General features: G+C 41.9%; 1 protein-coding gene across 2 annotated transcripts in view; it reads right to left on the reverse strand.

The window, feature by feature from the left end:
- Positions 1-24,285, reverse strand: part of ABLIM1 (actin binding LIM protein 1) — a 256,621-nt gene that overhangs the window by 20,523 nt on the left and 211,813 nt on the right. Inside the window, exons 9-13 of one of the 2 annotated variants that reach the window (XM_006831376.1) lie at positions 18,726-18,803; positions 17,880-18,035; positions 13,241-13,276; positions 11,090-11,219; positions 1,031-1,135 (exon numbers count right to left, since the gene is read on the reverse strand). In XM_006831376.1, coding sequence (XP_006831439.1) covers positions 1,031-1,135; positions 11,090-11,219; positions 13,241-13,276; positions 17,880-18,035; positions 18,726-18,803 — 505 coding nt within the window. The remainder of the gene's footprint in view (positions 1-1,030; positions 1,136-11,089; positions 11,220-13,240; positions 13,277-17,879; positions 18,036-18,725; positions 18,804-24,285) is intronic. The other variant, XM_006831377.1, reaches the window with a different exon arrangement.

Raw genomic sequence — 24,285 nt, forward strand, 5'->3', positions numbered from 1 at the left:
ATTTTACTCCAAGTGCAAATTTCAAAAGGGTCTGTTTCTCCAAGAATTGTAGGAGCTGAATGTAGGTAAAGCATTAAAAATGAAAAAAGAAAAAAATCACAAATATAGAAGACATTGATTTTTCAAGGTTCAATGAAACTTTTTCGTTTTAAAGTACTTCAAGAGCAGGGCCGAATCTCCTTGAGCTTCTGTTGGTTTTATTAGGCAAGTAGTTTGTAACACAAAAGGAAAACTTACAGATTCCAAATATGTGTAACACTAACATAATGGGTAATTTATTAAACTACTTCCAATAGCTAAAAGAAGCAAAACAGTGTATTTCTGATGGAAAAACAATATTGTGACCCCTGAGATGACTGACTGCCCTTGCTGATGTGAGACATTATGATATTGATGGCTTGGAGTGTTCCAGCTCCTGATGGGAAAGTATTGCTTCTACCATGGCAGCAAATGTCTGGGACTGTTACAGCCAAGCTTGCAGCACAGAACCTAAATTGCAAGATATCTTTGTGGGCTGTACAAGAGGCCAATCAGTGCACACTGCAGAAAGGCCACCCAATTTATCCAAAAAGAAAAATCCAGGCAAGCAGTCACCACGTTGGAGAGAAATGGGGAATATCAAAAAGACCCTCTGTCAACCCTGTGGCATGACCTTCATGATGAAAATGTAACTAGAGTGCCAGGGTGAAATTAGCAATGGCCCCCAACCACAGTGCTATCTTAGAAAGCACGCGTGCAAAGAAAGCTAAGATGAAAAACTGAGTAGAAACAAACAACTCACTGCTGTTCCCTGGCCCCCTGTCCTCTAGCCTCTCCAAAAAAAATTCATGAGAAGGCTTAAACTTTCAATACGATCCTGACTTGTCAAAACTCTTTGAAAGGCCCTCTAGGTTAGATCCTGCAATTTAGGGTCGTGTCAACTAGGTGCATCCCAGTTAAAAGAGCATGAGAGATGGAGACGAGACAGAGGTTACGAGGCCACATTCTACACTGTGATGGGACATCGGGACACAGACGGGTCAGCTCCTACCTGGAACATGGAAATGTTTAGGGGCCAGAGCATAAGTTGGAGTCAGAGGACGGCTGTCTGGCCGGTAAGGGAGAGGGGAGTTCCGGCCGCTGGATGGCTCATTGCCTCCAATGAGAAGAATGGAGAAAACAAAATGAGAGAAGGGAGTGCAAGAAAGAAAAACGAAGCAAGCATAGTCAAAATCCAAAACAACAAACTGGAAGGAGGTATATCAAAAAGGAGAACTAAAAGAAACAAAATCAATTTAGCAACATGGCTCACAGAGGTGGTAACGGGTTTAGTTTTCCAAAAGAGAGATTGGTGTTCAAGTGAAACCAGGTTAAAAGCAGCTAGCAGTTAAATGTGTCATTCCAAAGGCATGCAGTTCCAGGTTGTGAGCCAGCAGCAAGCCAGTCAGATAGAAAGGATAAGAAAAGGAATGGAAACACAGTTGCTAATGATTCAGGACTTCAAATGATTATATTACAAGCATGTAGAAGAGTGGGCTAGACAAACCCAAATGCAATCCCTTCCGGGCAGGTGACAGAGGTTGGCAATTGGAATGCACGTCTCTGAACCTGTGGGGTCATCCAGTCCTTGCTCTTAGTGATACCGAATGGCTCTGATCCAGCATGTTTCTGATTTCCTTACTTTGAAATACACAGGACAGTCAGAACCCCTTTCTGTTAGGTACTTTGGAGCCATCTTTCTCTTTGAAGATGAGGCATCACCAGTCTAAGAACTCAATCACTGAAACATTTACAGTGGCTGGGTGGGCACTGAGCGACTGTTAAGGATAAACGGATGTACGAGGTATAATCCCTACATTTACAGGACTCAGAGTCTACCTAAGGAGGCAGACTTAAGGAAAATAAATATCATAGCATGTAACTGGTTACTGTTACACAAATAAATGCTATGAAACTCAGATGAAGGAGCTATTCATTCTTCAGGGAAGTCCCCGAGAGGATGTTAGACTTGAGCTAGGCATGGAAGAGCAAGTTGACCAGGCGGCTGGGTGGACAGAGGGGTGGGAAGGCAGGTATTTCAGAGTGCTGGGGAATTACAGAGGAGCCCTGGTGGTATTTAGCATTGGTCTGTTAACGTAAGGTCGGCAGTTCAAACCCACTAGTCACTCCATGGGAGAAAGATGAGGCTGTCTGCTCTCATAGAGATTTCCAATCTTGGAAACCCGAGGTAGCAGCTCTACTTGGTTCTACAGAGTCACTATAAGTCAGAATCAACTGGGTTGGATTGGGCTTGGTTTGGTTTGAGGAATCTTGAGAAAGGAGGTGTGTGGGAGCAGTGGATGGACTCTATGGTGGCCTTGGAGGAGAGAATGGGATGAAGACAGGAAAGGACCAGTTGGGGCTGAGCTTGACTGCAAAAGCCTTGCGTGTCACCCAAGCCTCTAGCATTCCTCCTGATCAGAAGAACTGAAGGGATGACCTTGTGCAAAACTTCTGTCCCAAACGTCCACCTGCTTCACGTCTGAGCAAACACCTTGTTTCAAGGATACACCACAAGATGTAAGGCTGTTGAAAGTTCATGGATTAGTAATGCTATGAATTTCATACTGTGTTGTAAGAGTTCTTGATATATTTGGACACAACCCCCTTATCATATATTGTTGTTGTTAAATGCTGTCAAGTTGGTTTTGACTCATAACGACTCTGTATAGGGTTTCCAAGGAGTGACTGGTGAGTTTGAACTGCTGACCCTGCAGTTCAAACCAACTTTGCAGACCAGTGCATTAACCCCCAGCGCCTCTACAAGAGTTGGCAAGTATTTCCTCCCATTCAGTGGCCTGTCTTTTCATTCTCTTGCTGGTGTCCTTTGAAGTGCAAAAGGTTTAAATTTTGATGTAGCCCAATTGACCTTCCTTTTAATGCTACTGATTTTAAATAAATCATAGATCTTCATATTCGTCAATTACTTTAAGTTAAACGTTTCTAAATCTGGTCAGCAGTGTATGAAGAGTGTTGAGTGTTAGAATTTTAAAATAGCATGTGAATAGTTTTAATCTTTCTCTCTCATATATAGATCTCCTTGGAAACCCACTACAGGGTCATTGTGAGTAGAAACTGACTCAACAGCACTTAACAACAATAATATGCTTACATTTTCTCCCTTAAGAGTCCTTTTAATATCCACTTTCTATTATGGTAAAATGTTGGCTTTACTACTTAAGTCAGATAGTTATTAGCTTCTAAATATAACGAAGCTGTGTGCTCCAAGTTGCTGATTTATTAAGAAGCTAATTTTATAAGATATTATCTCACTTTTTTATCACTCTTCTAAAGAAAAATAACTTGCTTATGTCTGAAAATTAGTATAAAAACACAGGTAGAGGCAAGCAGCAGAAGGAAGACTGTTTACATTTAGCGGGAAATTCCATTTTAAACCAAAGGCTGAATTAGAACGAGAACTCACCGACTGGGGTGTTGCCTACACTCAGCAGAGTTTCTGGCCAAGAATAAGTGTTTAATAAATGCTTGTGAATGAATGACTGAAACAATTAAACTATAATTCATTGTGCAGCTACATATTCGTCTGATTTAGCGAGCACTGCTACAGGATTTGAATCCTGGTGTGGCGCTGTAGCATAAGCGCTGGACCTTAAGGTCGGCGGTTCAAACTCACTAGTCACTTCTCAGAAGCTCTATACAGGGTCGCTATAAGTTGGAACCAATTCAATGGCACTTAGCAACTACTATACAGGTTAGCCATCACCTGTCTCAGGTACTGTGATCAGAATCACTCACTCCTTTGATAAGTTTCCCATTAGTTATGTAGTCATCAAAACGCCAATGAAACAATGCACTTATGAACAATTTCTTACTTCTGTAAAAGCACTATAAATGATTCACAAGACAAATCCATAACTGAGCAACAGAATCATTCTTTTGGACTACTTTCACAAGAAGATCTACAGCGTTCAACTTGCTTGCTTCATTTTAGGATGTCTTTTGGAGCCTCTTCCTGGGTATTGTGAACACTGGCCGCTGCTGCCTCTGAACATACAGCATCCCGACCTTCACCCTTCCCTCCAGCCTTACTCCACTTTTAGAACGTCAGACTATTTCAACAAGTTCTCACGGGTTGGTTACTAATTCCCAATCAGATAAAACACTATTTAATGAATTTTGATTATTATTACTCAGTGTCATGGACACACAAAAATATCTGCTTATGTGGAACACAAAGGTTTAAGGTTATCAGAACTAGACATCTGTCCAGACATTAAAGTCTATCAGTAAGATCCTCTGGTGAGGAGCAGCAGTCACAAAGACTCCACTGGACGAGCCTAAATCCCCACCGGGTGAATTCTGGCTGAAAGCTGTGTTGCCAGTTGGGTACACAGTTGAATAGCTCGGTTTTTTTATTGCGTGTCTTCAGTAACCACTGGCTTTTCTAGCTGCTAGGGAGAAAGCCACCAGCATGTTCAAGTCTGTGAACACAGATTTAACTCTATGGTCATTTAAACCTTCTCATCAAATACCAAAAAACATCAGGTAAGGGCAGACTCAGAAACAGAGCCACCTCAGGGCCGCATGATCTGAACCCACACATTACAACAGCTCCCCAGTGGAACGAGCCTCTGAGAGTGTTGTCAGGTATCCAAACCTTAACCTTCTAGATATCAAAGTCATTACATACGTTGTTAGCATTTTCAGAAGAAATATTCTTGAATATTCTCTAAAGCTTCTTTCCCTTTTCTAGTTTGAACACCTTTATCATAAATGATGCACCTGTCAACTCTGCCCTGTCAGAAATCATTGGTGACAGTCCTAAAGGGTTTTTGTGCTTAGTTTACTACCAGACAAAGGAATCTCTGGGTTCCAGGTGACAAGTCATATAGAAGGTATCACTGTCGTCATCATCATCACCAGAACAAGCCAGTGCTTAAAAGTAACAGGACAGCGTACATAGCACGTAATGAGAGCTCGGTGGCTCCACATGAGAAGCACTGGACTGTGAACCACAAAGTCTGCTGTTCGAGGACGCCAACAGCTTCGTAGAAGAAAGATGAGGCCTTTCTGCTCCCACAAAGATTGGAAGCCTCAGGAACCCTATACAGAGTTGCCACCATGAGTTGGAACCAGCTGTATGGCACTTACAACAACACTCATATATAATAGTGTATTTATCACACTTTGTCCTTTTAGGTAAGTTCTCACTCTCATGGCAAGAACCTACATTGTTTATATCTATGTTTTTTGGACTTCCTTTGTAACTACTTCCTTGTCAACCTGACAAGTCAAGTTTGTTAACCCCTGGAAGTTGATTACTTGCAATTACAGGGTTCTCACTGCACTTAGGCTCCGAATGCTTTCTCCTCATTTTCTTTCAAATCCTAAAACACTCATCACTAATCCTAAAACAAGTGAAAGAAAGCAGCTGAGCACACAGCTGCCTGTGGGAATCTGCTGGAACACTGTGGAGCCTTCTGAAACTCCAGCTGTTTATCTTTTACCACAAAAATTAGTATCTTGAAAGGACCTCAAAGTTGGCAGCATCTAGAATTTTGTGACAGAGTTTCAAGATTGCCAGATCTTGTCCAAAATGTCAACAGAAGTTATGGAAACACGTTTCCTTTAGTAGATGTCAAATACATTTTTGTATCCTAGCAACTCATATCTATGGCAGAATGGGGAAGATTCTATTCAAAGTGACTTAATATAGGTAGCCCTCCTGCTCACGGATCTAACTACACATCACAGACAGAGAATGTAACATCTACAGTATTTCAAAGGGGAAGGAAAAGAAACTCAGCAAACACTGCGCAAACAAAGCCAAAAACAGAAGGAACATCATTTTTCCAAATCTCTAGGCATGCACTTAGCCAAATGGTCCAATAGTGACATATCAACATAGAATGACGTGGCAGATGATGTCAGAGAGCAGAAATACAACCACAGCCACAAACAGGATGGACTTTATATGAAATGGATAGAGAAGCAAAGGAAATCAAGAGACAGTGCTGGGACATGTGTCTTAGTCTCAGGGCCATGCAGACATCCTCAGGTCAACGAACCATGGGGCGTGGCAGACATGCATCAGAAACAAGGACCAGGAAGTGGACATGGGCAAAGCAAGGCTGGGCTTCTGGCTGCTGGAGCTGCTAGGGTCCCATAGCTCAGTAACATACCCCTGAGGTGGACAACCTACACTGGGGTCTCCAAGCTCCCCAGCTTCCACTCATTTAAAAAATAACTCCCTCAAAGTCATAAGACAAGCTCCACGATACAAAGTAAATGCCCAAATGAAGGGCCAATCCCTGGAGAGTTGCTTCATTTTTTAGATACTTGTGATGTGTTCCCTCCATACTGAAATTTCTATGTATGGAAAGACCTTCCAGGTATATGATTACATGTTTTGTTTTGTTTTAACTATAACTAAGAAGAAATACCTTGGAAACTCAGTATCTAGCCATTTAACTAAATTGTGTTTGCTAAACAATGTCTTTATTGTATTAATTCTCTAGGATTTATTTTGTAGTCTAGCAGAAACCTCAACTGATTTAAAAACTATATAGATACCTGTTATGTTCATTGTATTTTGTATCTGATGTTTACAACCTATATAATACAAGCAAACTATAGCCACACACCCAGCATGAAGAAAATGGCGAAGGATCTCTTAAATGGTTTTTCCAGAGCTAGGTTTTGGTCCTGCTAAGTCCTCTGGACTGAATGCTTTTTCCTCACAGGGCTGCTGTGAAAAGTTGAGTATACCGATGCCATCTAAAGTGCTTTGGGGCACTAAACTTCATGCCCAGGAGGAAATCAGAAATCAGGGCTGACATTAACCGAGTGCTTATGAAACACTTAGGACTTCACCTCAAACACCTCTATTCACCTAGGGGGCAGGCCTAAGCATAGTCTTTCCCATTTTATAGATGAGGAAAGTGACTCTCCATGGTCACATAGACGAGTGACAGAAATCATATTCAAACCTTGGAGGCTGTAACCATGGGCTCCCATCTCTCTACAAGGCTGCTCTCAGACACAAGCGTTGTCAGCCAATTATATCTTGTAACACGTTACCTGGACAAACTCTGTACTGCTTTACTGGGCACATGACATTTTCCAGTCTACAAAAAGTAACTCCTCTGAACGATGAAACAGATAGTAACAAAACATGGAGGAGTTTACAGTTCAATGAATTAAAAAATGCATAGTCTCTTGTGTTGGAAATAAGCAAAAAAAAAAAAATCTTCATTTGGTTCTTCATATTAAAATCTCTTCAACAAAATACGTGGGCAGTTTTTCAATCATTTTCTATGATTTTACAAGCATTCTCTGAAGGATCATCTTGTAACTGAGATAAAAATGTTCCTCCAAAATACCAGCTAGCTATCATCTGTCCGTAATAATGTTTAATAACAGTAATTTCCCCTAATCTGTCAAGAATTTTAGAAAGTGCTGTACCTACTGAAAAAGACTGATGTGCCTTCGCTGAGCATGTCAGCAATATTGTTTTTGCAGCACAGAAAAATGCTAAAATAGCCAAGTTATGAAGAAGAATCTGCCTACGGAATAGTCCAAAATCTAAGTGGGCCAAAAGAAAATCACTTGGCTAGGTTGCCAATGAAAGTTCTGGGAAACTAGCAACTCTTTAGGTGTGTTAGTGAGATGAGCACTTTAAGACCCAGGGCAACATCTGTACTGGCCTCTGACTCGCTCCCTTAGCTGTTTTCTTTGATTGGTTCATTTGGTTCAAATGGAGACTACAGAAAAAGTCAGCTTCCTTGTGCACAGTTATTTTAAATTGTGGCACCTTTACAACTTTTTCAGGTTGCATGGCTCCCCTGGCACATGGGGGCGGATGGAAGCCCTGGTTGATAACTGCCCCAGGAGTGTCATGGACAAAGAGGGAACCAACAGAAACGCTATCAAGGGAATGGGACAGAATACAGCAGGCTAATTTTTCAGCCACCACAAGGCAAAACCTCTCCTCTCCATCGTGTAGAAGACCCCTGAAGGGTTGGTTCAAAGAGAGAAACTGAAGTGACATTTGAAACACTTCGCTGATACTTCAGTTGCCATGGATCTTTATATAGCGCTCAGATTATTAATAGTGTTAAGTAGCTAATCACCATCAAGACAACTTTGGGATATTTGTGGCTAAATGCTATAGTGTTTGCTGAGACACATCACAAATTAAAAGCAGGAAGGAAAAAACCCCCAAAAAACAACAAAAACCAAAATCCTCCAGTTGTATGTTCCATTTTGCTTTTGACGTCTACAAAAACAAAATGATACGGTATTTTTCTAAGCAGCAGGTCATAGATCTTATCATTGCAAATGAACTTCCTGTTTCTTCATCTAGAGCCCTTAGAAATGGCCTGTCTCCCCTAAGGAGAGCCACTCTGCCAGTTCTAAGGCACCGTTGGGTGGATCATGACACACGGCAGGCATGCTGAGAGGTCAGAACCTCAGAGCTAGCTCTTGGAGATCTGCCTTATTAGCCTTCTCAGGGTGCTAATAAATCTCCACTCCACAGGGTGCTGCCTGGGAAGCCTGGCTCCTTACCTTTGATATAGGGAATGAAGTGGTGTCGGAAGGGGGAGTTAGGTCGGGAGTCACTGTGGGTGGGGCTGAGGCTGCTGGTGCGCAGGTAGGTCAACCTCTGCACACCAGGAGACAGCAGCTCTGCGCAGCAGGGAGTCGGGGGCGGGGCACGGGGGGAAACAGAAAAAAAGAACAGAAATTAACAGGGAAGCAGGGGCACTGTCCTTATTCCAGGGGGTGGAAAAATCAAGAGCGTTAATCAGGAGTCTGAAAAGGAGGAAGGAAAAGGGTTAGGATGGTGATGAGTGGGAATGTTTGCAGATTCACTCTCTGGGAAGAAACAGCTTCAGTGAGGAGGAACCATTTCCTGAACATTGTGTGTTAGAATGATGCCAGTCCCTGGAAAGTCAGTACAGGGGTGCATTACTGAACCTCTACAGCAGCAGTTTTTACTAAACACCTGAAAAAACAGAGCCCTCTGGAACACATGTGAAAAAATGATAATCATTTCAAGAAATTTGAAGAGCAGTTCTTGTACGCAAGAGGCATATTCTTTCTTAAGCTGCTAACCGCTCCTATTGGAAACTTGGTTATATATTCCCATGTAGCAAAAGAAAACTGGGGATCCAGAAACCAGTCATCTCAGAAGAAGAAAGGACCGGTGAAAGTAACAGACCAAGGGGATTTGAATCGTCATCTGTGATCTAGAACTGGGGGTGTGTAGATAGTTTAGGAGATTCTATAAAGATTATAATTATGTTATCAAAACCCCACCAGGTTCCACTATTTTGTATATCTCTATGTTGTTGTTGTTAAGTGCCGTCGAGTTGATTCCGACCCATAACAACCCTGTATAGGGTTTCTGAGGAGCAGCTGGTGAGCTTGAACCGCCAACCCTGCAATTCAAATGGCTTTGCAATCTGACGCATTAACCCACAGCACCACACCAGGACTCTGTATATATCTACATGTCCTTATAAATCAGTATCACATATACAGAAATTAGAGGGAGCTACAAATGGAATGAGAAGATAATAGAATCTGTCCATGAACTTGAGAGGTGGTGAAGTTCTTGGAATGAGGTTATTAGAAACAGAACCCTGAGGCCAATTCTCCAGTGCTCACTAAGGACATGGCTTTTGGGGGATCAGTGTCGGGATTGATCACTTGCCCACTGTTCAGGGATCTCTGAAAGAACAACTTCCCTGTTCCCCCAACACTACCCCATTGACATCACAACTGGGGTCTTGGTGACCTCAGCATAATGCAGGGGCGTCGGCATAGAGAATTTTTCATCACCCAAGCAGATAAGGACCCAGGGCACCAATAAAATGATTACAGCTGTACATTAAAAAGAAATTCCCTCCCAAATTTCACTTAGCATGACTCACTAAACACTGAGCAAATATTTAGGGGCCTAGATAAAATGATCCGCTGTTGAAAGACAGAGAAGTAAGAATTCAATCCTCTACAACCGTGAAATCTATAGCTTCAAAAAAAAGATGGCAGCCTTTTTACATCTTTTTAACGTTCTTACACATTTTATAAAATCACTTAGCAGGTGGACGATGACTTTATCCCAGGAGTGAGAAGCTGAAAATGAGATCTTCATAAATTACCCAGTTTGTTTAGAAGGCCACTAGGAAATAGATTCACTAAGAAGATTGTTAACCTTCTCCGGGAACCTGGAGACTGTGTTGGGATCGCTCTTCTCCTCCATGTATGTGGCCCCACTGGACGCAAGTAAAGGCCAATCGGAGTCCACTGCTATTAGCTCTTTTCTACTATAGTGTATTTCTGAGACACATGAGAGGGTTTCAAAAAGTTCATGGAAAAATTTCATTATCTTCTAATTAGATTTCACCACAAACCTTTTCAAGTCCCCTCATATAAAACATTGGAGTCCTGGTGTGGTGCTGTGGGCTAATGCATCAGACTGCAAAGTCATTTGAACCACAAGGTTGGTGGTTCAAGCTCACCAGCTGCTCCTTGGAAACCCTATCCAGGGTCGCTATGGTCAGAATCGACTCAATGGCACTGAACAACAACAACAACAACAGCATACAAAACAACAGCAAACTGTTTTATAAGTCTGCTTCAAATTTTTTGGGATAGAAAAGGTACTGATCCAAATGTGTCCTGTAACACCATGTTACTGAATAATGGAAACATAACAAACCTGCCAACAGACGGCTAACCCTGGATTTTAGATGAAGCTAACATGCCTAAAAAGCATATCAATGTATCTTTGCTTGGAGATCTTTATTTTAAGTCTCAAAGGGATGCGATTCTCTTAAAGCAAAAACAAACAAAAAACCCTCTCCAAACAAAACAATCTCCTCTGCTTCCACAAATAGTACATGGTCATTATTTTAAAAATCTCATAAAATAACTGATGCTTCAAGAAAAGAGAGAACATAAAACATAGCTGACTACCAGTTTACATGTTTTGTTCTTCTGGAAAAGAGATAGAAATATTTGGCAGCCAGATTTTTCAGTACAGTATCAGTGGTGGGAAAACACCCACAGAGGAAGACGGAATCGTAGGAAGAGTTGTGCTTACCAGGCCTATGAAAATGCTGAGGCGAACGAGATGTGGTTGGAGTGTAACTGTGGCGGCTATACACGGGGGAGTTGATGGAACCCTGGCTAGTGGACCGATGCATCATCCGATCCCGAACATCTTGGTAACCCTGGAAACAAAGAGTGAGCACAGAGAGTAGGCCACCATCACTGTCAAGTTCCAGAGCATTAGGCCGACCTACTCATGCAAGCTTGTTAAGGACCATATCCCTTCAATATGTGTGTAGATGAGAAGTTAGTGGCTAATGCATTTTGTCCAAAACCTGCAGTACTGTGTTTATGAAAATTTTAAGACACATCAAAACTATAAACGCCACTATTTCTAGCACTGTGGGAAAAGAGGCAATAATTCTCAGGACCACTTCTATATTGAGCTTATCAGTTTTACAAGCTCAATAAAACTGATAAGCTCAATATAAAAGTGGTCCTGAGAATTATTGCCTCTTTTCCCACAGTGCTAGAAATAGACCCTGTACAGGGTCGCTATGGGTCGGACCCGACTCGAGATGGCACTTAACAACAACAACAACAACATCAGTTTTACAAAGCAGATTGACATATATCCTTTTATCAGGTCTGCATAGTAATCATGAAGGTAGTGTTGAGACATTACTTCCCTTCTCCACTACTGTAGATACAAGGTTCCAAGGAAGCCAGTGATCCTGTGTGTGGCCACGTGGTTCGTATGGCAGAGCACACTTTGCAACCAGCATCACCACTAGTTCCAACTGCCAACCCACCATGTCTGTAACTGTCATCTGGTGACCTTTTTGATTCTCTGGGAGAACAATCTGGTCATGGTCTTAAATCCAGTAATTCTAATTTCCACTTAGAGAAACACATGCCAAAATAAATAAAAATGATCTTTAAAAGGAATAATTTATTCATAGGTATTTATACTATCATCCTTTATGAAGACAAAAATATTGATTATATGCTTAACAAATTAGAAAATTATTAAGCAAATGATGGCGTATTATTTCAATAAATATAATCATATCATTAATATGTCACCTATCTCCATCCTAGAAAAGAGTCTAAAATTAGGGTTCAACACACACACAGACACACACACACAATACAATTGCTAAAAGAAATCAAAGAGTACAAAGAATGTTTTGCATTTTAAGAATCTGCTTTCCTATGAAGTTTCTACTAATGCAATAAAAAACAAAAATTCAAAATAATGCATGATACAATTATTTTAAAAAGCCAGTAAGCACAACTTTGTGAAATTCTAGAGCAAATGGCCCAGAAACTTTGGTTTATCCTTGCTGGCTATAATGATAAAACAAAAAAACAACAACACAACAAAAAGGTCCCCCAAATGATATGCTTATAACTGATCAACAACAGACATTCAATCTTCACAATCTTGCTCATTAGCGGTAATGCTAATGCAAATTAATTATTCATGGCACTCAGTGATAAATCATCAGAATACTATAGTTATCACTCTATGAGATTACAGGGATATCCTTCGGATCAGTTTTTCTAATTTTTTAAGACTAGAAACTTAGTTGGCTTTAAGACCAAACTATTGATTCTTGATCCAAAGAAGTAGCCTCAAGAGAAGATTGCTGGTCACAGATACACAATGTCCACTATAGCTTATTTCAGACGAATTCGTTATGGGTGAGAGAGAGAGAATCGCGCACATATTGGGACATGTGGCTTCATCCATTGTAGACTCAGTTCAGTATAAGGCTATTTTTATCCGCAAACTCTATTAGAAATAACAACACCAACTGCCATATTTGAAGGAACTGTGGTAACGTACTAGTTACAAGCTGGGTTTCTAATCTCAGGGGTAACAGTTCAAAATGACCAGTGGTTCCAATGGAGAAAGATGAGGCTTTCTGCTCTCATCAAGATTTACAGCTTTGGAAGCCCTATACCAGGAGGCCATGAGTCAGAACCAATCCATGGTACAGCCTCACCAGCACCACTGCCATATCTTATATGGTCATATCTTACAGGCTTAAGTACCTTTTACATTCATCACAATCTTGAAGACCATTTTGTTGTTGTTGTTCTTTTGTGTTATGTCCTTTAAAAAAAATTCCAGTCTAGGAAAGTTCCAAGCAACTCCCAAATTCCACCCATTAAAATCTCCAAAAATGGTACTTACTTCTGCAGACGGAGTAGGAGATAAAGTCCTTGGAGACTAGAAGAATAAAAGAGAATTTAAAGTCACCACCTTTATCAGCTTTACCAATTTTAATTGGGAGGGCCTGACAGAACCACCTGGAGACATCATTCAAACTCTACATCCTCGTCTATCTTCTAATTCAGTCTGTGAGGGGTGGGGGATGATGATCCGTTCAGTACTAAAAGTTAGGGTCTACTGAAACACAGGAATGCATTATAAACACAGTCACTGAAAACAGTTGGGTGACAGTGATGAAGGGCATGGGGCATCTTGTCTTGGCCACTGAACAACCTACCAGTACTCACCCGCCAGGTTACAGCTTTCTAGACACAGAGACCTCCTTTAACAGGACAAGGCCTCCCTCTCCCCAGGACCTTTGCACGTGCTGTTCCCTCTGCCTGCAGTGCCTTTCAGTCTGACATCTGCAGGGATCCCCGCCCCTCCATCTCCACACAGTGCCATCTCTGACTCCCCGTTTAACATAGCAATCCAGCCTCATGACTCATTCTCCTGTCTCTGCTTTATTGTTCCTTACAGCACCTATCACTGTCTAGGATTACAATGACATAGCTGGGTAGGGACTTCACTCATGACACCGACTGGAGAGGGTACTGGCATGTATTAGGTGCTCAATAAATACAAGGGAGCATCAAAAGGTTTGTGGAAAAATGAAAGGAAAAGACAATGGAGTGTTTCCACAAACTTTCTGAAGCCCCCTTGTACTTTCTGAGAGAATAAATGAAACATTATAATTAAAATGCAAAAAGCTTTCAAATAGAAATGAAGTGTAAACAAAGTCTTCAGTGTGGATTTCTCAGTTCCATATTCACAGTGTGTTACCAGAAGAGCCTCTATCCCGGGTCACTCAAGAGCCACTGCTATGCCTGCAGTTAGCTCCCGCCTCCTCCAGTGTGTCTTAGCTATATAAAGATGGGTTCCTTGTAGCCAAGGGCCAGGTCTGTCCTGCTCCAGCAGCAGAATTCTGGAGCCCCCACTTGTAGTTTCTGCAGCACAAATTGCTACAAGCTTCTCCGGTGTTTCTAAAAGGACAATCTATGGATTCTGTGAAAGAAATCTACCATCTGACTGTCAGTTTGTCGTACTGTGGTGGCTTGCGTGCTTGCTGTGATGCTGGAAGCGATGGGACCAGCCAGTATTTAAACACCATTTGGGTCACTCAGGATGTACAGATTTCAGGAGAGTTTCTGGACTAAGAGAGTAGGAAGAAAGACCTGGAGACCTACTTCGGAAAATTAGCCAATGAAAACTTTATGGATCATAACAGTACACTGTCTGACTTGCTTGCTTTGGGTGTTCTGAGGAGGATCAACTGCTGGAGAAAAACATCGTATTTGGTGAAGTAGAGGGCCAGCGAGAACAAGTGAGACGCTCAGTGAGGTAGACTGGCGGATGGGCTTGAACATGCCAGTGACTTTGGGGATGACTCAGGACTGGGCAATGTCTGCACCGCTGCACAAAAGTTCTCCAGGAATTGGAGCCAATGGATGGCTACCTATCCATCTATCTAAAGAAATGGTAATGATGAATTAAAAATGAAGTTAACAGTTTGTGATGTTTTCTAAGCTGTAAGATCTGTGTCTTGGGGAACATCTGATTTCTGATCCAAGGCTCTGCAGTGAGATTCTGGGTACAGACAAAACCAGAGTTTTTTCAGGCATCAGTGGTGACCATGATGATGACAGCAGGCAGCCTTTTTGTTGAGGACTTGGTATGTGCCAGACACTCCTTTAATCTGTACACAAGACAGTATTATCTCGAGTTTACAGATAAGGAGATAGAAGTATGCCGTTTCCCCAAATTCATAAGGTTAGTGAGTCTCAGAGGCTGATTTTAAGCCTAGAAGATTTCAATTCAAGCTCAAGCTCTTGATTATCCTGATATTTAGATGCCCAAAACTGAGATGAGAAACACACGACCACCTCGCCCTGCCACATGCCCACCTCACTACACAAGTAAACTATTTGTTCCCCCTGGCTTGCATGGCTTGAGGCAATATAATACTCTTGGCCACCTGCTCCAAGACCAGCCTCTTTATACATTAGTTCAGGAAACTCCCTTGTCCTTTGACCCATATGAACTCTGACGTGCAATGGCAACCAAACCACCCAGGAGAATCAGCCTGCATTTGAGAGTAGCCACATATGAAGTTAACATAAAGTGACCATTAGGTGGCGCTACACGAAAACGAATCTCACTTTCCATCCAAAGACATGTTTCACTGCAGACCTACCTACTCTCTGAAATGAAACCTGGATTATATATATAACGAGTCCTGGGGTGATGCTGTAGGATAAGCACTAGACTGCGAACTGCAAGGCCGGAAGTTCAAACCCACCAGCTACTCAACAGCAGCAGCATACACACATATGTACATTTTGTTGTTGTTAAGTGCTGTCTAGTTGGTTCCAACCCTGTATAGGGTTTCCGAGGAGCAGCTGGTGAGTTTGAACCACCCACCTTGCAGTTCAAACAGCTTTGCAGTCTGGCGCATTAGCCCACAGCGCCACACCAGGACTCCCATACGTACATAGATATGTATATATACATTTGTTGTTGTTGTTAAGTGCCGTTGAGTTGGTTCCAACCCACAGCAACCCTGTAGAGGGTTTCCAAGGAGCAACTGGAAAGCTTGAACCACACCAACCTTGCAGCTCAAACTGACTTTGCAGTCTAGCGCATTAACCACAGCACCATACCAGGACTCACATGTACACGTACACACACACACAAATATATATTTGTTGTTGTTTAGTGTCGTCAAGTCGGTTCCGACTCATAGCAACCCTGTCTAGGGTTTCCAAGGAGCAGCTGGTGAATTTGAACCGCCAACCTTTGCAGTTCGCAGTCTAGCACTTATCCTACAGTACCACACCAGGACTCCGTATATGTACACATATGTATATACATACATGTATATATGAGTCAACATTATTTCACAACAACATAAACATAAATTCAGAGTGAATTAAACAGCTATACATACTCATGACTTTTCTTTATCTCATTTAAGACCTCAAAGCACCGTGGGAAGGTCTTTTGCTACCTGTTAATTACAGTCTGGTTCAACAGTGGTTAAACAGCTGATTTCAACTCAACACTTGGCTAACAGCTCTCTGAGTAGATTCAAATAGTTCCACATGATTCCAATTTCAAAAATAAAAGGGAAAGAAATGAGAGCGAGTTAAAGAGGCCGGAGGACATGGACCAGAACTCAGATCTGGGTGGGAGAGCAGAGCAGGAAACCCAACCCTAGGATGGTGGGGGATGGGACAAAGGACGAAGGAGGCTCTGGTCTGGCAGCAGGGGAGTCCCCTAGCTGAGCATTCAGAGGATCCAGTAGGACAGAAAGAAACAACAGTATCACATCTGCTGTCAGGCTCTCTTTTAATTGCTTTACATAGGTTAGCTTATTTCATCCTCTCAAACATAAAAATAATCTATCATTATCCTATCCACTTTGCAGATGAGAAAAAAACGGGATCAGAACAGTCACATGGCTGCAGACACAGAGCCAGAACGTGATGACCGGTCAAATGAAGTCAGATCATTGCTTGAGGCTCTTTATAAGTTAGTTCAGGAAACTCCCCTTGTCCTTTGACCTTCTGCTCACTATGCTGTTATACTGCTTTCCTTCTCAGTACTGTTTCTTTTCTTGCACATACGAATTATCTTAAGATACTGAAAACTGAAGCTGTCAGAATTTAGGAAGCCCTCTCCTAATGACTAAGGAGCCCAAGCTCAACAGTTCAAAGGGGGAAGGTCAATAGTTCAAAACCACCAGCTGCTCCAAGGGACAAAGGTGAGGCTGTCTGCTCCCATAAAGGTTTTCAGTCTCCGAAACCCTAAGCAGAGTCATTGTGAGTTTGGATCCACTTGATGTCAGTGTTTTATTTACTTGTTTTTAGTCTGGGTAGTGCAACCAGTTAACTTGCTCAACTGCTAACCAAAAGGTTAGATTAGAGGTTTGAGTTGACCCAGAGGGGCCTTGGAAAAAAGGCCTGGTGATCTCCTTCTGAAAAAGAAGCCACTGAAAACCTTACGGAGTGCAATTCTACTCAGGCACACACGTGGGATCGCACACACGTGGGATCACCATGAATCTGAATCCACTCGGGCAAGTGCTTGTACTGTGGCTACTTTTTCACCTCCCAGTAATGTCCCTGGAGTCTGGGGCCGTTGCGGAGTCTTCCGATAGCTCACAACACCTTGCATGACTGCCTGCAAAGAGCAGACAAATCCAGAGGACTCCAAACAGTGGCTCGTATACACAGGACAAAGTCACACAAATCTACACCACCAGGAATTTATCAGAGTCCTGGTGTGGCGCTATGAATTAATGCGTCAGACTGCAAAGTCATTTGAACTGTAAGGTCAGTGGTTCAAGCTCACCAGCTGCTCTTTGGAAACCCTATACAGGGTAGCTATGGGCCGGAATCGACTTGACGGCACTTACCAACAACAGCAGGAAATCATCAATCAATCGTGAGGATGGTGTAGGACCCGGGCGGTGCTTCATTCTGTTGTGCACTGGGTCGCTGTGAGTCGGAACTGACTCAACATAACCTAAGGACAACAGTAACAACAAGGAATCTCTTACCTCTCCAAGGCTCTGTCTGTCCTGCTTGTCATCATAGCCAGATGAGTAGAAAGGCTCATAGGTAATAAGATCTGGACGTTCAATGTCATAAATGGCCTTGACCTTGGGGATGGCTGCTAAATCCTTGTAGTCCAGGATTTCATTGTCTACTCTTGCCTGGCAAATTGAAACAGAAAGAAAAATTCCTGCATAGGAGCATTTCTTTGAGGAATTTTGCCAGTGAATTGTGTCTTGCTGAATGAAGAGGACTTAAAAGATACACAAAAGTCAGCATGCTTTGCTCAGAACAGTCACACTCTTTGGAAAGTTGCCCAGGTAGGGCCATATATTAATCACATTTTTAAAACAGTGACCAACATTTAGGAAAACGCCTATATAGAATTCATCAAGTAGAGAAGTCTGAAAACCTTAAGGGTAATTTTCTAAAGTTCTTGAAGAGAAGGAAAAACTCAGACAGATGGTAAAAAAAAATAAAAATCTTTCCAGATGGCTACAAACAAGAATTGCATATTTAATGAACTAAATATTTAAATACCTTTGTGGAAGAATTCAAAAACACTCAGAATCAGCATTATACATTATAAAGTGGATAGTTAATCTCCAAATAGAAGCAATTTATATGTAACAATTTTTAAAGCCTTGCATCACATCATTGGACTTCACAGATCATCTATTAGATCATCCCAATGATGGACAAATAGAAACTTAATTGCACGTAGTAGAATGTGACTGAGAAATCTGATCTACAAAAATGATGACCAGGTTCTCGTAACAGGGAGGGTTTCTATTCTGGATTATAACCTCGGTTTGTATTATCTACTGATTTAACCGGAAGTAGATACTTACATAGATGGTATGACCTGGTGAGCCTGGGATACTGGAGCCGGGTCGAGAATAAATGCTCTCGGAGGAGGTCCTGGTAGGCTGCAAAACAACCAGTGACTTGTAAGGCTTCGAAGCGTGGCATCAAAATCAAGGCTGACCTAGGTCCCTAAGCTTTGCTAAAAGCTAAGCCAGTTAGAAAGACATGATTTATGAACTTCGTGCAAAAGGAGAAATTTCACCTAGAAAAAAAGTGCAATTCTGTTTTGACAATGCATTTGGGGTTCTTCCTGGGACTTCCTCCCTTCATCTTCTACAAGACCTCTGGCTCTATGTTCAAAACCCATCAAAGCTGTCTGTTTGTCTCCATCTCCTTTGCCACCACTCTAGACCAAAGCAATGGTCTCCAACGCAGTTTCCTTTCATTCTTGGTACCAGTGACCATTCTACCTGGGTGGTGCAATTAAGTGCTTGATTACCATCTGAGAGGTTGGCCGTTCAAACCCATCCAAATTGCCTTGAAAGAAAGGCCTGGTGACCTGCTTCTGAAAAACCTAGGGAGCAGTTTTACCCTGCACACATGGGGTAACCAGGAGTCAGAATCAACTCGAAGGCCACCAACCACCACCCGCCTGACAGATCTCTGAACAGAATTTGGATGGTCACAATCTTGCTTATGGCTTCACTGCACACTTGGAATAAGGTCTCCACCTCCCTCCCTACGCTGCCCCTCCCTCTGCATCCTCACTCGTTGAATATGGCGCACCCTGTCTCAGGGGTCTTAGCCGCTACTCTTCTGCCTCCAATGGCTCAGCCCCTATTGTACTTGGTATGCTTTTTCCTTGGCTTAAATATCACCTCCCCAGAAAGGCCTTCCCTGATCTTTGGCTCTAGATTTTGTTTTCCTGGCTATTTTTCCTCTTCTGGCATTCTGCTTCTCTTGTTCATAACAAATTAAATCTACAGCTATATATTTATTGGTCTCCTTGCATCATGTCTGTCTTCCTCATTAACTTTAGTCACAATTTCTGCTCTCACAGACTTGGTTTTTTTTTTTTTTTTATCCCCCACCATTATATATACTGAAGGAGCTCTGGCAGTGTAGTGGTTACCAGTCAGGCTGCTAATCTCAAGATCTGCAGTTCGAAATCATCAGCTGTACCTCAGGTGGAAGATGAGGCTTTCTGCCCCCGTAAAGATTTACAGCCTCGGAAATCCTACGCAGGGTTGCTATGAATCAGAACCGACTCCACAGCACATAACCACCATATATACCAGATGCTTCTCACAGGTACATAGAAAACAAGGAATAAAAATACTTATCAAGTGAATGAGATGGAATTACTATTTGTAAACAAATACTCAGTCAAATGGACACGTGACACAGATAAACCACAGAGAGGTCCTGGAATAAGCTTGGTGGTCTGCTATGGGAGGTGAGGAAGCATAAACTAAGATCAACTGCCTTACAGTGCCACTTAGCATATTCTGGAAAATTCTGAAGAGAAAAACAGAAGGCTCAATCTTAGTAAACATCCTCATCTCTGTGCAATTATTTCCTGGAGAGAATACTTCATGGTTCTACATTAGGAATGGAATCTTTTCCCTTTCAGTACTGTTTCTACTGATAATTGGCACACTGAATATGAGTGTAACTGGGCCAAAAGAAACCTGTCACCAAAGATGTTGCTTGACTCTCTATAACTCATATCCAAAGGAAAACACATCTGATCATCAGCTCAAGACAGCACTGATTATGACTCGCTCCAAAACAAAAAAATGCATGGATCATGATCAGTCATCCTCAGCCAATGTCTCTGTATCTGAGGTACCAGGACAAGTGGGGGCTGGGAAAAATCACACCGTATCCAAGCCCATCACTTCTGGGCCTCCTCCCCAGAATCTGTCAAGTTCAAGCAGTTTCCTTCTAGAGTTACAATTTTACAATTACAGGCATATCTCAGTATGACAAAATTTCCAACCATGAAATAACTAAAACATAAAGAATTCACATAAGAACATTCCTTAAAAAATGTTCAGTTCTGAGATCCACTTTCCAATCAAAATACAGAAGTGACATAACCAAAGTAAGACACTTCTTTAAAAGCAAGAGAGGTCATCTCTTAATGAAATGGGATCAATATCCAATCCTGTGAGATAATTATTAATTGCAGGTAGTTTGTCAGCTGAAAGTGGCCAGTATCTAATATCTGCCAAACTATCCAAATGAAACTTTCTTACAGGAAAACAGAAGAATATTAAAAAGCTGTTGTCATTAGGTACCATCAAGTGGGCTCATAATGGCTCCAAGCACAACAGAAAGAAACCAGAATTGTTATGTTTGGGCTCATTGTTGCAGACACTATGTCAGTTTATCTCCTTGAGGACTTTCTTCTATATTGCAGATGCTCTACATTACCCAGTATGGTGTCCTGCTCCAGAGGTTGGCCCTCCTGATACCAGGTCCATCCTTACTACTAAGTAGTATTCTGGTTGTACTTCTTCCAAGACAGATTTGTTCATTCTTCTGGTAGTTCATAGCATAATCGATATTCTTCCCCAATGGCATCATTGCAATGCATCGCTTCTTCTTCAATCTTCCTTATTCATTGTCTAGCTTTTGCATGCATATGAGACAACTGAAACCATCATGATTTGGGTCAAGTGCACCTGCGTCCTAAGGTGGCATCTTTGCTTCTCAATACTTTAAATGGGGCCTTTTGCAGTAGACGTGCCCAGTGCAATACATTGATTTCTTGATTGTGTCCATGGGTGTGGACTGTGGATCCAAGTAAAATGAAATCCTTGACAACTTCTACCTCTTCTCCGTTTATCATGACGTGGCTTGTTGATCAGTTGCGAAGGTTTTGTTTTCTTTATGTTCAGGTGTAATTTACAATGAAAGCTGTAGTCTTTGACCTTCATCAGTGCTTCAAGTCCTCTTTCTACAAGTAAGGCTTCTCACAGGTTATTAATGAATCGTCCTCCAGCCCTGAATTTGTGTTCTTCTTACAGTCCAGTTCAGCATACAGATTGAGTAAGTATGGTGAAAGGATACAACCCTGATACACTGTTTCTGATTTTAAACCACAGTATTCCCTTGGTCTGTTCAAAGGACTACCTTTTGGTCTGTGGACAGGTTCCCCATAAGCACAATGAAGTGTTCTTGAATGCCAATTCTTTGCAATGTCATCCATAATTTGTTATTAAAAAGCAACTAACATTTATTACTGTAATCATAGTAACATGATTGCAGCCACTTACTAGGTGGCTACACTAGGCGTGTCTCAGTCATAACCTCATATATTTTTCTCAACAACCCTACATGGTAGGCTCTGTTTTCATTCATTTTACAGATAAAAGTCTGACTATTCCAAGTCACACAGCTAAGAAAGCAACAGAGTCACATCTGAGTCCAGACACTCTAGTTCCTGAGCCCAGATGAGATTTTATAATGTGACCATTCATTTCCCATCAAGATAGCTATGGGACATTTAAATGGATGGAAGCTATAGGAGAGTATTGAGATGGACATATTTTACTGACACAAAGGTCTGTAAGGGGAGTCCTGGTGTGACCTAGAATCAGCATGGTCGCTTGTTCAATCCCACCAGAAGCTCCTCAGAAACCCTATACAGGGTCACTATGGGTCAGAACTGACTCGACAGCACTTCACAACAACAAGGCTCTGTAAGGAGGAGCCCAGGTGGCACAATAATTAAGTGTTTGGCTGTTAACCAAATGTTGGTGATCTGAACCCACTCAGTGGCTGTGCAGGAGAAAGATCTGGCAATCTATTTTCATAAAGTTCACAGCCTGGGAATCCCGAAGGGTCAGTTTGACTCTGTCCTGCGGGGTCACTGTGAGTTATAGTAGACTGCTGACACAGAGATCCTATACAGGGTTTCCAAGGAGTGGCTGTTGGGTTCAGCTGGTGAGTTTGAACTGCCAATCCTGTGGTTAGCAGTCCAGTGCTTACCCTACACGGACACCTGGAACTGACTAGATGGCACCTAACAACAACAGATCTGTAATCACCTCATTATTACGCACTGTGTTAGGGTGGGGGAGGAGAGTCAGCTGTCTTCAGTTACTGGGTTGCTATGACGAAAGCCTGTTTACATCAACAAGTTTCTCAGACATTGCATACAGAGCCAAAGTGCTGGAGTTGCACACGTTACTAATTTTTATTTTGCCAAGTGTGGGTCAGGAAGACTTTCTGCCTTTCCTGTAACAATGCGCCTGGGATGGGTCTGAGGCGCTCTGTTTTCCTCCAACTGTAGAAGCCGGTAAGAAGACCTAAGTACCAGCACACACACGCAGGGATGAAAATCTCCACAGAAAAAAAAAGTTTGGTGCTAGTAATCTATTTTGTAAGGAGCCCTGGTAGTATAGTGGGTTACACAATGGGCTGCTCATCACAAGGTCAGCAGTTCAAGTCCACCAGCCATTCCACAAGAGAAAGGAGCCTTGGAAACCCTAACAGGGCCAATGTGAGGTGGAGCTGATTCAGCAGCACACCACCACCACCAATGTATTTGAGCTGAGCTTATTTCGGTCTCCTTTCCTCATTGGATTAAAGCTATGGAGTTCTCTGACACATTTATCTGGTTCATTTACACTCTTTACACAGTTGGACTGCAAGGTTTTAAGAATTACTCAATAATTTGAATATTTATCAAGTCCAACTGATTCTATAAAAGTTTTTGGATCTGAATGACCTCCAAATTGCATACACCTGCCTGAGTTGTCTAACTTCAAGTGAAATCTTTTAGAGGTTTTTATAGTCAGACATTTTTCAAAATCAATTTAGCTGATTTGCTCTCTTTCAGACACATATCACTCCTGGTTATTTCTTTACCATGAAGTGTAGTGTCAACTCACTTCAGAGTCCCCCAGATCTCCACAGAGGATCAGTAGGTGCCATTCTTTATTGTAGGTGACCATCTGAAGACATTCGGATATCCAGGTTAACAAGAATGAACCAGGAACTATGAACTCGATGCAAGCGCCCTATAGCTCTGCAGACTGCTCCCACATTTCTCTACCAGAATGAAGACAAGCAAAATGACTTCCTTGCTTATATTATAAGTGAAGAAGATTTCAAATCATCTGCTTCACAGAGAAAGGGGATCACCAAAGACCTAAGATCAAGCAAATCATAGCAGATGCAATTTAGTTACTTCTCCTTAAACACCTTCTATTTCACGCCTTGCAAAAAAAAAAAAAAAAAAGAGGAAAAAGAATATGCTTGAGAGCACAGCTGGAGAAATTTACTTTTTCTTTTAATGTCATCTTTGTCAAAACATCAAATCAATAAATAGGGGGGAGAGGAGAAAGCAAATTAGATACAGAAAGGATTACAGATGAGTTCTTATCTCTTTAAAGGAGGGATATCATTGCTGACATCAGATGGATCTTGGCTGAAAGCAGAGAATAGCAGACAGATGTTTACCTGTGCTTTATTGACTGTGCAAAGGCTTTCGATTGTGTGGATCATGACAAGCTATGGGCAACATTGCAAAGTATGAGTATTCCAGAACACTTAATTGTGCTCATGAGGAACCTATATATGGACCAAGAG

Source organism: Chrysochloris asiatica, unplaced genomic scaffold (assembly GCF_000296735.1).
Source record: "Chrysochloris asiatica unplaced genomic scaffold, ChrAsi1.0 scaffold00003, whole genome shotgun sequence".
NCBI lineage: Eukaryota > Metazoa > Chordata > Mammalia > Afrosoricida > Chrysochloridae > Chrysochloris > Chrysochloris asiatica.